General features: G+C 31.2%; 1 protein-coding gene across 14 annotated transcripts in view; it reads right to left on the bottom strand.

Annotated features, from left to right (window-relative positions):
* The window catches only part of LOC108744493 (CAP-Gly domain-containing linker protein 1), a 206047-nt gene that overhangs the window by 72662 nt on the left and 121101 nt on the right, over nt 1-12284 (bottom strand). For 2 of the 14 annotated variants that reach the window (XM_025973175.1, XM_025973177.1), the window contains exons 2-3: nt 7618-7677; nt 5309-5368 (exon numbers count right to left, since the gene is read on the bottom strand). The exons of 10 other annotated variants lie outside the window; for them this stretch is intronic. In XM_025973175.1, the coding sequence (XP_025828960.1) occupies nt 5309-5368; nt 7618-7677 (120 nt within the window). The remainder of the gene's footprint in view (nt 1-5308; nt 5369-7617; nt 7678-12284) is intronic. 2 more of the 14 variants (XM_025973176.1, XM_025973179.1) reach the window with 1 other exon arrangement.

The raw sequence follows: 12284 nt of genomic DNA, 5'->3' as shown, positions 1-12284 counted from the left end.
GCATAGTGTACAAATAATACCATTAAACCAATTCCTTAACCCCTATCCCGGTATGTTTGTGTGTTTGAAGAAGTTTCACTTCAGTAGCGTGTTGTATAATTAAATTGTAAAATTACACATTGTATTTTTTTTAATATCTCCTTAATGGTAAGTCATACAAAAAATTTGTACTAATCTTATTTTGCAGCTGATTAATCTAAGTATAACTTGCTTGATACATTTTTAACAGAGCAAAGACTTGTATGTATTCTATTTCTGTATTTTTAATCTGGGTTGACGAAAATAAAAACATTATTGAAATAAAATGCTAATGTGTAAGATCTATAAAGAATTATTACTATCAACAACAACAATCAAATCCTAAAACATAATAAAGTAACCGCATGAGTGATTATAGTGATTACAAGCATTTATAATAGTATAATTATCACTTGCTCACAATAGTGTATAAAATGTTCATAGATAATCACCTTTATAATTTTTAATAACCCAACAATTAACTGGCAATTAATTTGAAGAAATTGATGCCATAAAAAGCATACATATTTGTGTCCATTAAAAACGTAGTAAGCGATTGCTTCGAACGTAATCAGAAATTCAAAATAAAACCAACGACATAATAAATTAAATGCAGAAATATTTAACAATCATAAATTAAAAACTGCATGAGCACTTTTATTAAATTTTATTTGGAACTCTGACAAGTATCGACTACGAGACCCTACTCGTCAAACTTTCGTACAAAACAAGCTTCGAAAAATGAATTTTGTTTTTTTTTTGTGATTTTTAGAATTTTGTCTTCAATGTGTACCATCTCAATTAATAGTGCCCTACAGACTGTCATGATCCTTTAGTTAATTTACATATGTTTTGTTTTAAATATCTTATACGATTTTTTTTTCTAGTGAGCTGATGTTTACGGTTTTCAAAACGTGCCAAAAAGAAGGCTACGTTTTTACATTTGTAGCCTTTTTAACTTTCAAATAAACGCTAAAGTTATTTAACAATTGTTAGTATAGTAGATGTAATTATTTTAATGGAATTAGTATATGTATAGGTACTTGAATTTGAAATTAAAAATTGTCACGAACAAAGACCTATTAATGTGTTATGAAATAACTGAAATGTGTATAAACGTGAATTAATAAACAAGGCTGATTTTAATGAGCATAATTTGTTTAAATAAATACGGTTGTAACCTAGTTTAAAATTATTCTGAAAGTAACACAATTTGCGTATAGATAAACTAAAGAATTAATTAATTGAATGACGACATACGACATACTTCACTATTTACACTTTTTAGTCCGTTAATTCACATTGCCAATACTAAACAATCGTTTGAGTTTAGAGATTTCTTTATCTATTCTATTTCTTTCTATTTTTCTATAGTACATACTGTACCAATTGAAATTTAGCACACATATGAATTTCTGTGGCACAAACACGGACGCATAATGTAAATAAATTCATTTTAAACATGGGGGCTATCTGTATCGTGTGATATCAAATGAAAGGGCTTCTTGTAAGGGTAAATTTTAAAATAGTTTAATGGTTATTTAAGAAAATAGGTGAAAATTGACCCTCCCCCCCAACTCCAAAACTACTGAACCTAAAATTTTGTAAACAAACATAGAAAGTAGTTCTATACTTANTTTATATCCCTACTACTCCTTTCGTCGTGATTTATCTGACTTCCCAGATATCTAAATCAGCCACTTCTTCGTTTTTTTTCCAAAACTACTAAACCTAAAATTTTGAAAAAAAATACAGAAAATAGTTTTTATATCCCTACTACTCCTTTCGTCGTGATTTATCTGACTTCCCAGATATCTAAATCAGCCACTTCTTCGTTTTTTCTCCAAAACTACTAAACCTAAAATTTTGTAAACAAACATAGAAAGTAGTTCTATACTTATACATTACAGGAAACTTAATAAGAACTCTATGGTCTAAACATAACGTGGTAAATCTTTCAATCTTTTGAATGTATGGATGTTGTAAGGGTCTCAAATATATTTTTGTAAATTTTAAAATAGTTTAATGGTTATTTAAGAAAATAGATGAAAATTGACTGTCCCCCCCAACTCCAAAACTACTGAACCTAAAATTTTGTAAACAAACATAGAAAGTAGTTCTATACTTATAGATTACAGGAAACTTAATAAGAACTCTATGGATTCAACAAAACAATATTGTGAGTACAAATTTACATTTGTATTTTGAATGTATGGGAGAATTTGCTTTTTCATTCAACTACAAAGTTAAGTTGGTCCTCGGGTTAGGGTTCCGTACGTCCAAATGAAAAACGGAACCCTTATAGAATTACTCCTATGTCTGTCTGTCTTTTTTTTTTATTAATCTGAACACTCGAAATCAAGAGTGGTGTTTTAAAAACAGGAATGGACTACAATAAAAAAAATGGAACTAGATGAGTTACAATTACAGGGAAAGCTATAATAAAGAAAACTTGCACGATATAAACCAAAAACACATGATATAAAGGCCGTGTAACAATAAATCATAAGAATGTGGAATACTTATAATTATTGAGAAATGATGTATGAGATGTGGCAATTATGTTCCGATAATATAGTTGTAACTTCCCACTTAACAAAACGGAGGGTTCGGACTCACGTTGTTGCGAATTTTGATTATTCTTTTAGTATCAGTAAAAGGAGGAAGTCGGCAGATCGTTTCGTTAAAGGTTATTTACAGTATATTACGGGATGAATTTACTATGTTGGGTTGTTGGGCGCATTGCAACAGTCGAAAGCAATTTATGGAGAGCAACATAAGCAGCACGCACCATAAAAATAAACAAATTAATAAAATTAATAAATTTTTGTCTGAACTAAATTTTGAAATACGCCGTTGCTTGCACACATAATTCACATAATTCTAACTAGGTACAAACTTTTTTGTAAATGTATGTTTTTACCATAACTTTGGAATATATCGTTCTTCGGATCATTTTAAGCAAATGGGTGCTTCCATAAAAATAGGGCAACTCTATGTCCACAGCCATTTTTCACTGCATTAGATGAAATAAATTTTACTTTTTAGTTAATAGGTAACAACTTAAAATGTATTTTATTTATTGCCCTCAAAATGTTTGAAATAATTTAGAATTATACTTAGGAAAACTTTTTTAAGTACCACAAATATCAGGCCCTAGCCGCGCCCGCCTACCAAAATTTTGTATTTGGCCACCAATATCTGAAAAAGCATTCCTTTTATACACTTTTATTTTATTCAAGACATTTAAAAATATGACTATTTACCTAATAACATCAATAAAATAACAATATTTCGAAAAAACATTACATTTATGTAAGTTAAATTTGTGTCCGCGACTTTAACCGTCAGGCCCTAGCCGCATAGGAATTTTGAAATTATGCGGTTCTTATCGTGAATGAGGGAATGAGAATCAGTTCATTTTAAAGTATAGACATGAAGTTATCTGCAAATGCCGCTCGCCTTGTGTTGGCCATTTTGGAATTCAGTGCAACCGCGGCGTAAGATGGCTAACACGCCTTGTTTCAGTGACTTTGTCAGTCCCTCGGCAAGCAATTTTTATATTAAATTGTCAATGATTTAGTATTGTTTTGTAAGCCCAGTTCATTAAATGACGTTAGGTATTGTGGTATATATAACCGAACAGAATATTCGTAGGTTTTCTTCTGAATCGTAAGTCCCTAACCTGTCAGTCCCTCGCTTGATTGATAGATTGAGATTGATTATTTTATAATCAAGGAGCCTTTTTTTAATTATTACTTCATAGAGCTAAGGGCCTCGTTTGTTTTATTTTTTACCTTATCTTAACGAATTTTAGCTAAAGCTACACTTGATTAACATTTTTTAAGNCCTCTTTTGTTAATTATTACTTCATAGAGCAAAGGGCCTCGTTTGTTTTATTTTTTACCTTATCTTAACGAATTTTAGCTAAAGCTACACTTGATTAACATTTTTTAAGTTAATTAATAATGATACTGTCTAAAATACGTTCTTATTAAAAGTGAAGCTATGCCTGTGTAGGAGTCTTATTTTATTACACTAATTGCCTTAAAAAATCTTATATTACTTATATCAGCATAATTTTCATCAATCCGTAGCTATATGTGTCAGTCCCTCGACGTCTAAATTTACAAAAACCTGAATTTCTCTTAAAATACTAAACAAAGTGACTGTCCCTTTTGAACATTAATTATTCTATCGATCAGTCACAAAACACACTAATTTAAAATTGCACAATATGTAAAAAATTGTAAAGACTAATTACATCATAAAGTTGCCCTATTTTCATGGAATCACCCAAATAGTTTTTGAACATGTAGAGGGATAATAAGTAAGCTAATACATCTAATTTTTCGTTTATCTTTAAGAAATCAAATTTGTTTAATTTAAGACACTTTAAAAAGAATAACAGAATTATAAGGTACTGAGCGCACACAACGATTTACTAGTTTATTAAAGCAAGAGTCTGAAACATTTTCTCTCACAGAAGTTATACAAAATTTTTTATATGGTGTATTTATAAAGACCATTAAATAAAACCCACGCATTATGGAAGTTCTTAGTTGTTGAAGCTGATTCATGGAGATTTTAGAAATAACACTTGTATTTCCTCACGTGAAGAAGAAGCTATAGTATAGATAGTGATACTGTATAATAATAAATTCTTTAACATAATTCAAACTATCAACAATATCATACTTGGCCAAACATATTAATTTTAGATTAGAAAAGAACAATACACTCTATTAAAATTACCAAGCACCTGTTTGCTTTCGAGAATAATTGAATTATAAATAAGTAAAATAAAGTAGATGAATGATTTTTTTTTACCAATTTGCTATTTCATGCTCTTTTATGCTTTCATTCATGATTTACTGTTTCAACTTTGTATTCGAGTATTATTACATTTAATATTTTCACAAAATTACATATATCTGACGAACTTGCAGCCTATAAACTAAATAATTTAATTTTTTAAATTTGCTACAATTTGCCTGCTTATAAAATATGAAAATTTCATATAAATTGCGAAAGAGACTCATTAAAAATGAATTAATTGTAAGAAAACACAGGTGCTACAGTCAAAAATCAGAAGTTGTTTACGTGTCAAACTACAAAAAAGGACAAACTACATGAACCCAAGTGTTTATTATTAAGAAAGCCTTCACCTTGTGAAGCAACGGTTGGATAGAGTATGGGTGTTGCTGCGAAACTGTGTACTGGAAAAATCTGCACGCACATACATATAATGACGAAACTAAATTAATAAACAAAAGCAACTTGTACTTACGGCGTCGGGTGGGTGAAAAACCTACAGCGCCGCCTATGTCTTCGACTTCTTCTTTAACCTCTTTATGAGCAAAACAACGCAATAAAATTAATTAAACTAAGAAACCAGTCAATTTAATTGAGAAAGTCTGTATGTGTGTATTACATATATGTACATATATTGCATTTCAAGAATTCATCTAGCATAGCACAAAGTGTCGTTTTTATACAGCACACATGCGCTATTATGTAAATTTTACAAATGCCTTATCATATAAGCGAATTAAAATATCTTAAAACAATTTAAAATTTCCATTTATGTGGGAGCGAGTTTAAAAGCTATAAGTATGTTGCTCATGGCGTTTATACTACTTGACTATAGACAGAACAATCCATTGAATCATATCATTGATAAATGGATACTATAATTTTAGGTCAAATTTATATTCATNACATATACATACAAAAAAAATGTGACGTGATACGTTAAAACAAAGTTGTGTTAATATATCATCGAATAAATTTTAAATAATATAGCAAAAATCAACGATTTTAAGCAAAACCTAACAATTTCTATACAAAGAAAAGAGTTTTTATAAATGACAAGAACTCGAAATACAAAACAACCAAAACTTGCAGTACAATTGAGAAAACGTAGGTAAAAATGAAAAATGTTTTTTACAGCTAAAGTTGAAAGTTATAAAAACAGAAATCCCCAAATTAATTTTTGTGAATACAGAAAATATGTTATTGATTTTTTTTGGGTAAGTAGCAATTACGTTGGAGGTTGTTTAGGTTTAAAATGCGAGCTTGACACCTCAAAACTATAAAATCACAATGTGATACTATATTCAAGGGGGGGGGGGCACTTTTAAAAAGCAACGACCGAAAATGTCCGTTCTTTAGTTTTTTTTTTTAATAAATCGAAAACAAATTACCGATTTTTTACAACAATACCTTTTGTAGAAAATTATACGGTTAATTTAGAAATTCGAAAATGGTTATTAAAGGTGTATGAATGGAGCACGGCGCTATACGGGTGCGAAACATGAACAGTAGGCGCGGCGGAAAAGAAAAGATTAGAAGCTTTCGAAATGTGGTGTTATAGGCGGATGATGAGGGTAACGTGGGTAGAAAAGGATAGAAATGAAGAAGTGTTAGAAAGAATAGGAGAACAGAGGACAGTCAATAAGAAATAGGCGAGATAGGTTGGTAGGACACCTTCTCAGGCATGAAGGTCTAGTCAGAGACATATTAGAGGCAGAAACAGGAGTTAGGAGGGGTAGAGGTAGACCTAGGTTAGATTACTGTTCGCAAATAGTTAAGGATGTGGGTTGTTCTAGCTTTAAGGAAATGCGAAGATTAGCTCAGGATAGGAAAGAGTGGAGGTACGTGTCCAACCAGTCTTAGGACGGATGACTTTATGATGATGATGATTTTAATAGACGCGCTCTGTCATAAATCATATGTTAAATTTAATCGGGAATTTTAAAATGCCTTTATCAACAAGGTGGGAAACTTTCTAGCGAACGATACGATACTGGGCCTTGGGACAGGAGTTTTTAAACCTTTAAACGACAAGTAACATCCCAGATCCTAGAGTAACGAGTTGTAGGCTTTATCTTTTTTTTTATTATGGGCTCTAGGATATGTAGCCCTTTCTTGTATACATTGTTTATTTAATTATATATCTTATTGTTATTGTGTTACTCCTTAAAAATACATATCTTTCTTGAAAAATATATGAGAGCAATGCGGTAAAAAGTGGCAAAAAAGTCAATTTTCAAAAAGAATATTGCAAGTGAAAATACGGAAGAATTGATTCTGGTGATCACATGCCTAAGTTGTATTTTTATTTACAAATGCATATTTTTTGACGTATGTGTGTAAAACATTAGTTGGAAAAATAAAGTACAGCAGTTGGTTATTCGGTTGCCCCCACTCTCCCCAAAAAAAAAACAGAATATTTCACTAGGGGCCTATCGATGGAAAATTTAAGTTTTTAGAAAAATAAATAAAAATATGGAATTTTAATGTTTTCGGTTTATTTTAAAAATATTAATAGGAGATAATTGTGGTCGATTTTCAAAAGCGTACTCCTGTATTTAGTAGAATTTTGTGACTGTATCATTTTTAGGTGTCAAATTAATATATTAAGCCCTAAACACCTCGCAACTTAATCGTTCCCTATTGCGGAAAAGAAAATTTGAAGTAAATTGCTTGATCCACCGTAATTACAGTTTAAAATAAATAATAGTGATAATGAATTAATAGAATGGTTTTTCATCAGAATTTGAATAAATGTTAGAAAAGCTTAAAGTAGGTACGTACCTGAAAGTTTATGCCGTCCGTATCTATCTATCAATGATTGTACATGATCATCACTATCATCTAATAGTTTAATGGAAAAAGAAAAAATGGAAATTATCAACTAAGCTTGCACCGTTTACCTTCAAATAAAATTTTTAATTAAGTAATGTTTCAATGAAGGACCTCTGTACACCGAAATAAAACGGTAAATAATTGTGTTTACTGTTATACAAAAATACACGTACTTTAAACAGTAAATAACACAGGTCTGCGAAATTTTTTTTTTGAAAAGTTTTTTTCTTAAATTGTTAATGTTTGTCGTAATTGTCTTAACAGTAATAGAAACCGATATTCATATGGTGTATACCACGTCACGTTAACCCATAAATGCTGAGGGAACACATTTCCATTTGAACCCTTCCTACGTAATGAGTACGACGAAAAAATATTCGATAACCAATGTTTCTATGTTTTTAACGTTGCTCTTTTCGATGGTGTTAGTTAAAGTTATCTCCGACAATATTAAAGCATGGTAAAATCGAAAATAAACAAAAAGAACGTGATTTTTGAATTGACTTTTTTCTTAAAAAGTATTTTTTTGTGTCCTTATGATTTTTTTATATGCTTAAAACCTATGTAGATCATGACCTCGATATCTAAACATGAAATAATCACCGTTGGTTAAGTCGAAATGCCTTTATAAACTGTTTGATCAAACCAAGTTTAAAGTAAAGTGGTGGAAGCAATACTTTTTCGGGATCATTCAAACGCGTATTAATTGACATTTTTCACTCCGATAGAAATACCGAATAACAATTATTTTGATTTACCATAAGTCCACTGTCTTAACACTTCAACACATAACCGGCATATTTTATCGTAACCCAGTGTTTATCTTGGTGACAACTTCATTCTGCAGTAAGCATTTTTAAAAAGTCTACATACAAAAAAAAATGTGACGTGATACGTTAAAACAAAGTTTATATTTGCAAAATATACACCAACATTTAGATGCTTAAGATAAATTTATACAAAAAACTTTTTTATCGCAAACCTATGTAATCATACAGAAATTAATAAAACATCGAACCTGTAGTTAATTTATAAAACCACTGAATACTTTTTAGGAGCATGACATTTCAATTTCTTAAGACTGGAAACAAGGTCTTTAGGCCATTTTTGGCATATAATAAATGAGTCATTCACAATCAGATCAAATATTCGATTTACATTAAAGGATCGAATACAGCTAAAAACGTTTTACAAAAACGGTTTCACTTTAAAATCCGTTTGTTGCATTTAAATAACGATGTATAACAAATTTAAAATAATAGGAGTTTTTGAAAACCATTTAATTTACGTTCAACCAAATTGCAAAATAGTACATTTCTTGACGTTAGGATAACTGATGTTTGGCTATAGTATGAAAAAAATATCGTTTTAACTTTGTCGCAACCATATTGGTTGGATTGTGTATGAATATTTTCTACGATTAATATTTATTCACACTATTCGAACACCTTTACTCTTTCCGTTTGAAGTTATAACCTTATCATACACAATCCATGTAAAATGTTTAAACAATAGCTATGTTTTCTTATCTGTTTTTCAGAAGGCTATTGCTACTATGATATTATTATTATAATTGTTATTTCATTGAAAATATGTAGGTATACTTTAAAAGATTGCATTCTCTTTATTTTCTATTATATGCATATTAATAAAATACAACTGGCAATAAACTATTATTATAACGGAAAAACGAGCGAACAGACTCAACAGGTGTCTGTAAGGTTACTTTTGCTGTACACTATACAGAAATCAATTGGGAAAGACATGCAAAAAGGCCAACGGATTGCTTTACAACTTTAGACATTAAAATAATTTTTTGCCAGCTGCGAGCATCAATCATTGAGCTTGCTTTTCTGGCAAATGCGTGGCAGTAACATCTGTCGACTCTCGAATGCGTACGTGTGTATTTAATGAATATAAACTGTAAATTCGTGAATCGTGTAGTGGCACTTTTACCTTCATATTTAACGTATATAAGTATTTTTCTATTGCTAAATAAATGATGTGTAAATATGGTAACATATATCACATAAAAAGCCGTCAACGCACTCAATAATAAATAGCAAATTGGTGTAACTTTTTACTTAAACATACATACCTGTATGCTATTATATAATATAAAGTATAAACGATGTATGTTCGAGGTGCGATCCGAAAGTTCTAGGACTGACGCCATAAATCTTTCGAAAATTATTCTTGAGCTTCGCCACGCTGTCTCCTTCAAAGTAGTCCCCCTGTGCATATTATACACCGGTCCCAACGCTTTGGAAGATTTTATGGAAGTCCTTTTTTGAGAACGCGTCGAGTACCGCCTTCGAGTCTTTAAATTTCTTCTTCTAAGGTATCGGGAAGAACCCCATCTCACAAGGAGCTAAATCGGATGAGAAGGGGAGGGGGGCGAGCACCATTGAATTTTTCGCCAAAACTCTCGCATCGCAAATGACGTGTGACATGGGGCATTGTCGTGGTGTAGCATCCAACTCTTTTCACGATAAAGTTCGGGTCTTTTGAGCCTAATGCACTCGCGTAACCGCTTCAAAATATCGCAGTAAAAACTTGAATTCACTATCTTACCCTGTGTACAATTCCCCTAACATCGAATAAAATGATAAGCATGCTCTTCACGTTGTTCCTCACCTGCCTGCATTATTTCGGTTTCAGCTAATCAACACTGACTTGATTGCTGGTTTGTTTCTAGAGCATATCCTTAAATCCACGTTTTGTAGCCGGTAATCACTCCAGAAAGGTTTTCGTCGTTGAATCGAGTTCCTTAAATTCTGAGCAGACGTCAATCCTTTGATGCTCCTGATCAACAGTCAGCAGTCTCAGAACAAGCTTTTCCACTATGATATGCATGCCCAATTCTTTAGTCAAAAATCGCCGACAAGTTCCATAACCGATTCCAAATTTATTGGCAACATGTTCAATTGTCTGCCGTCGATCTTCACGGATTTATTTTTGGATTTACTCGATGTTTTCTGACTTAGTGGATGTGGAAAGTTCGTTTCTGCTTTAAATCGGACATATTCAAATACCTGTGTTCGACTCATTGTATTCCATTAAATATTTGCCGACTCATTTCATACGTTTCAGTAGCTTTTTTTCCGAGATTAAAACAAAATTTAACGCAAGCATGTTTCTCTAATTTTTCGTTCATCTTAAAAATTGTAGAAGTGTACATGTAACACGTTACAAAAACACGCGAGGGGTGGCCGCTATTGAGCTGAGCAAGTTCAATCTTGCTTCGTACACTCATAAGTCATAATGCATCTGCCTAACCCCACCCATCGACGGCTTCGGTGTTTTGGTGTTATGGCATCAGTCCGCGAACTTTTGGATCATAACTCGTATCTATATTGTAAAGTGTACCTACATATTTATACACCTCCTATTTTTTGCAAACTAACTAAAGCAGATAATTGTATTTAATTTCATACTTTTTAGTAATATATTAATCAGAATTTGAAATACTATTCCCAAAAACACAATAATGAAATTTCTTTTTCATTTTGCTTGTTTTGTTCGACAGAATAATAACGTTTAATAATTTTAACGTAAAGAATTTTATCATTAAAGAAGATAATGTTCTAATGATATGGTATACTTAGTCCTTAGGTAAGATGATTATGCACATCATTTGCCGCCTATCGTTTTAATATAAACATTAACGGCAACAATTACATATTTGCATTTGTAACTAATTTTTGTATTTTGTTTTAAAGTACCCAACGTTGTAGTTAAAAGTATTTGTAATAGCATTTAAATACCTACATACAATTTTTGTAATTGAGTAAATGATACATTTGCTATTTTAAGTTATTTGTGGCCTCAGCTAAATAAAATAATCATAAATTCATGAGAAAAGACAACCAGTTAGAACTCATTGTCATGCTGTGGTTTCCTAGGGTAATGGTGTCGTAATACCATGCAAGAACTGTCAGAGGAGGTAAACTTTGACAAAACATTGGGTTCCTTAACTTTAGCTGAAGTTATCCAAGGTTGAACCAAATTAGGCATGCAATTGATCTACCAAGAATGGGTAGTTTTCTCAGTCCCAGATCTGGACCAAAGTTGGCTATATTGCACTCAGAAAAATGTTGTAAGAAAAATTACTATAACGTTGTAGAGGTCGTTTTTTAGAAAATGAAACTCAAAATTGTAATAAGGTTAACTAACGGTAAACTTAAATTTGACTATAAAATTGTAATGGTAAATTGTAGGAGAAATATCGACAGAGGCTCAGACAAATTTCTTACAATTTGAATGAAATATTTACGACAACAACTTTGTGAATTTCATTATAAATTGTAGAAAGGTTAAACAAATTTTGTAGAAAATATAAGGAAAAAAAGTAGCAATTTTTATTAAATATTTATTGCGTTTCAGTTTTTTGTTCTGACTCAGTGCAAACATATCTGGAACCGTAGTAGGGTGTGATCTCGTATGTAATATTTACTAATATTGTGCAATAAGTTTCTTCGCTTGTATGGTGTTACTACGCGTTAGTGTTAGTTAAGTGGCTTCTACTGATCTGTTCGTTCTTGTTAAGTACGGTAAGTTTATTAATTACAGTAAAATTAATAATTGAACCTTTCAATTGCACCTAGCGAGGCGAG

The sequence above is a fragment of the Agrilus planipennis genome, unplaced genomic scaffold, assembly GCF_000699045.2.
Source record: "Agrilus planipennis isolate EAB-ADULT unplaced genomic scaffold, Apla_2.0 scaffold33, whole genome shotgun sequence".
In the NCBI taxonomy this organism is placed as follows: Eukaryota; Metazoa; Arthropoda; class Insecta; order Coleoptera; family Buprestidae; genus Agrilus; species Agrilus planipennis.
This window is presented reverse-complemented; position numbering and strand designations above follow the sequence as displayed.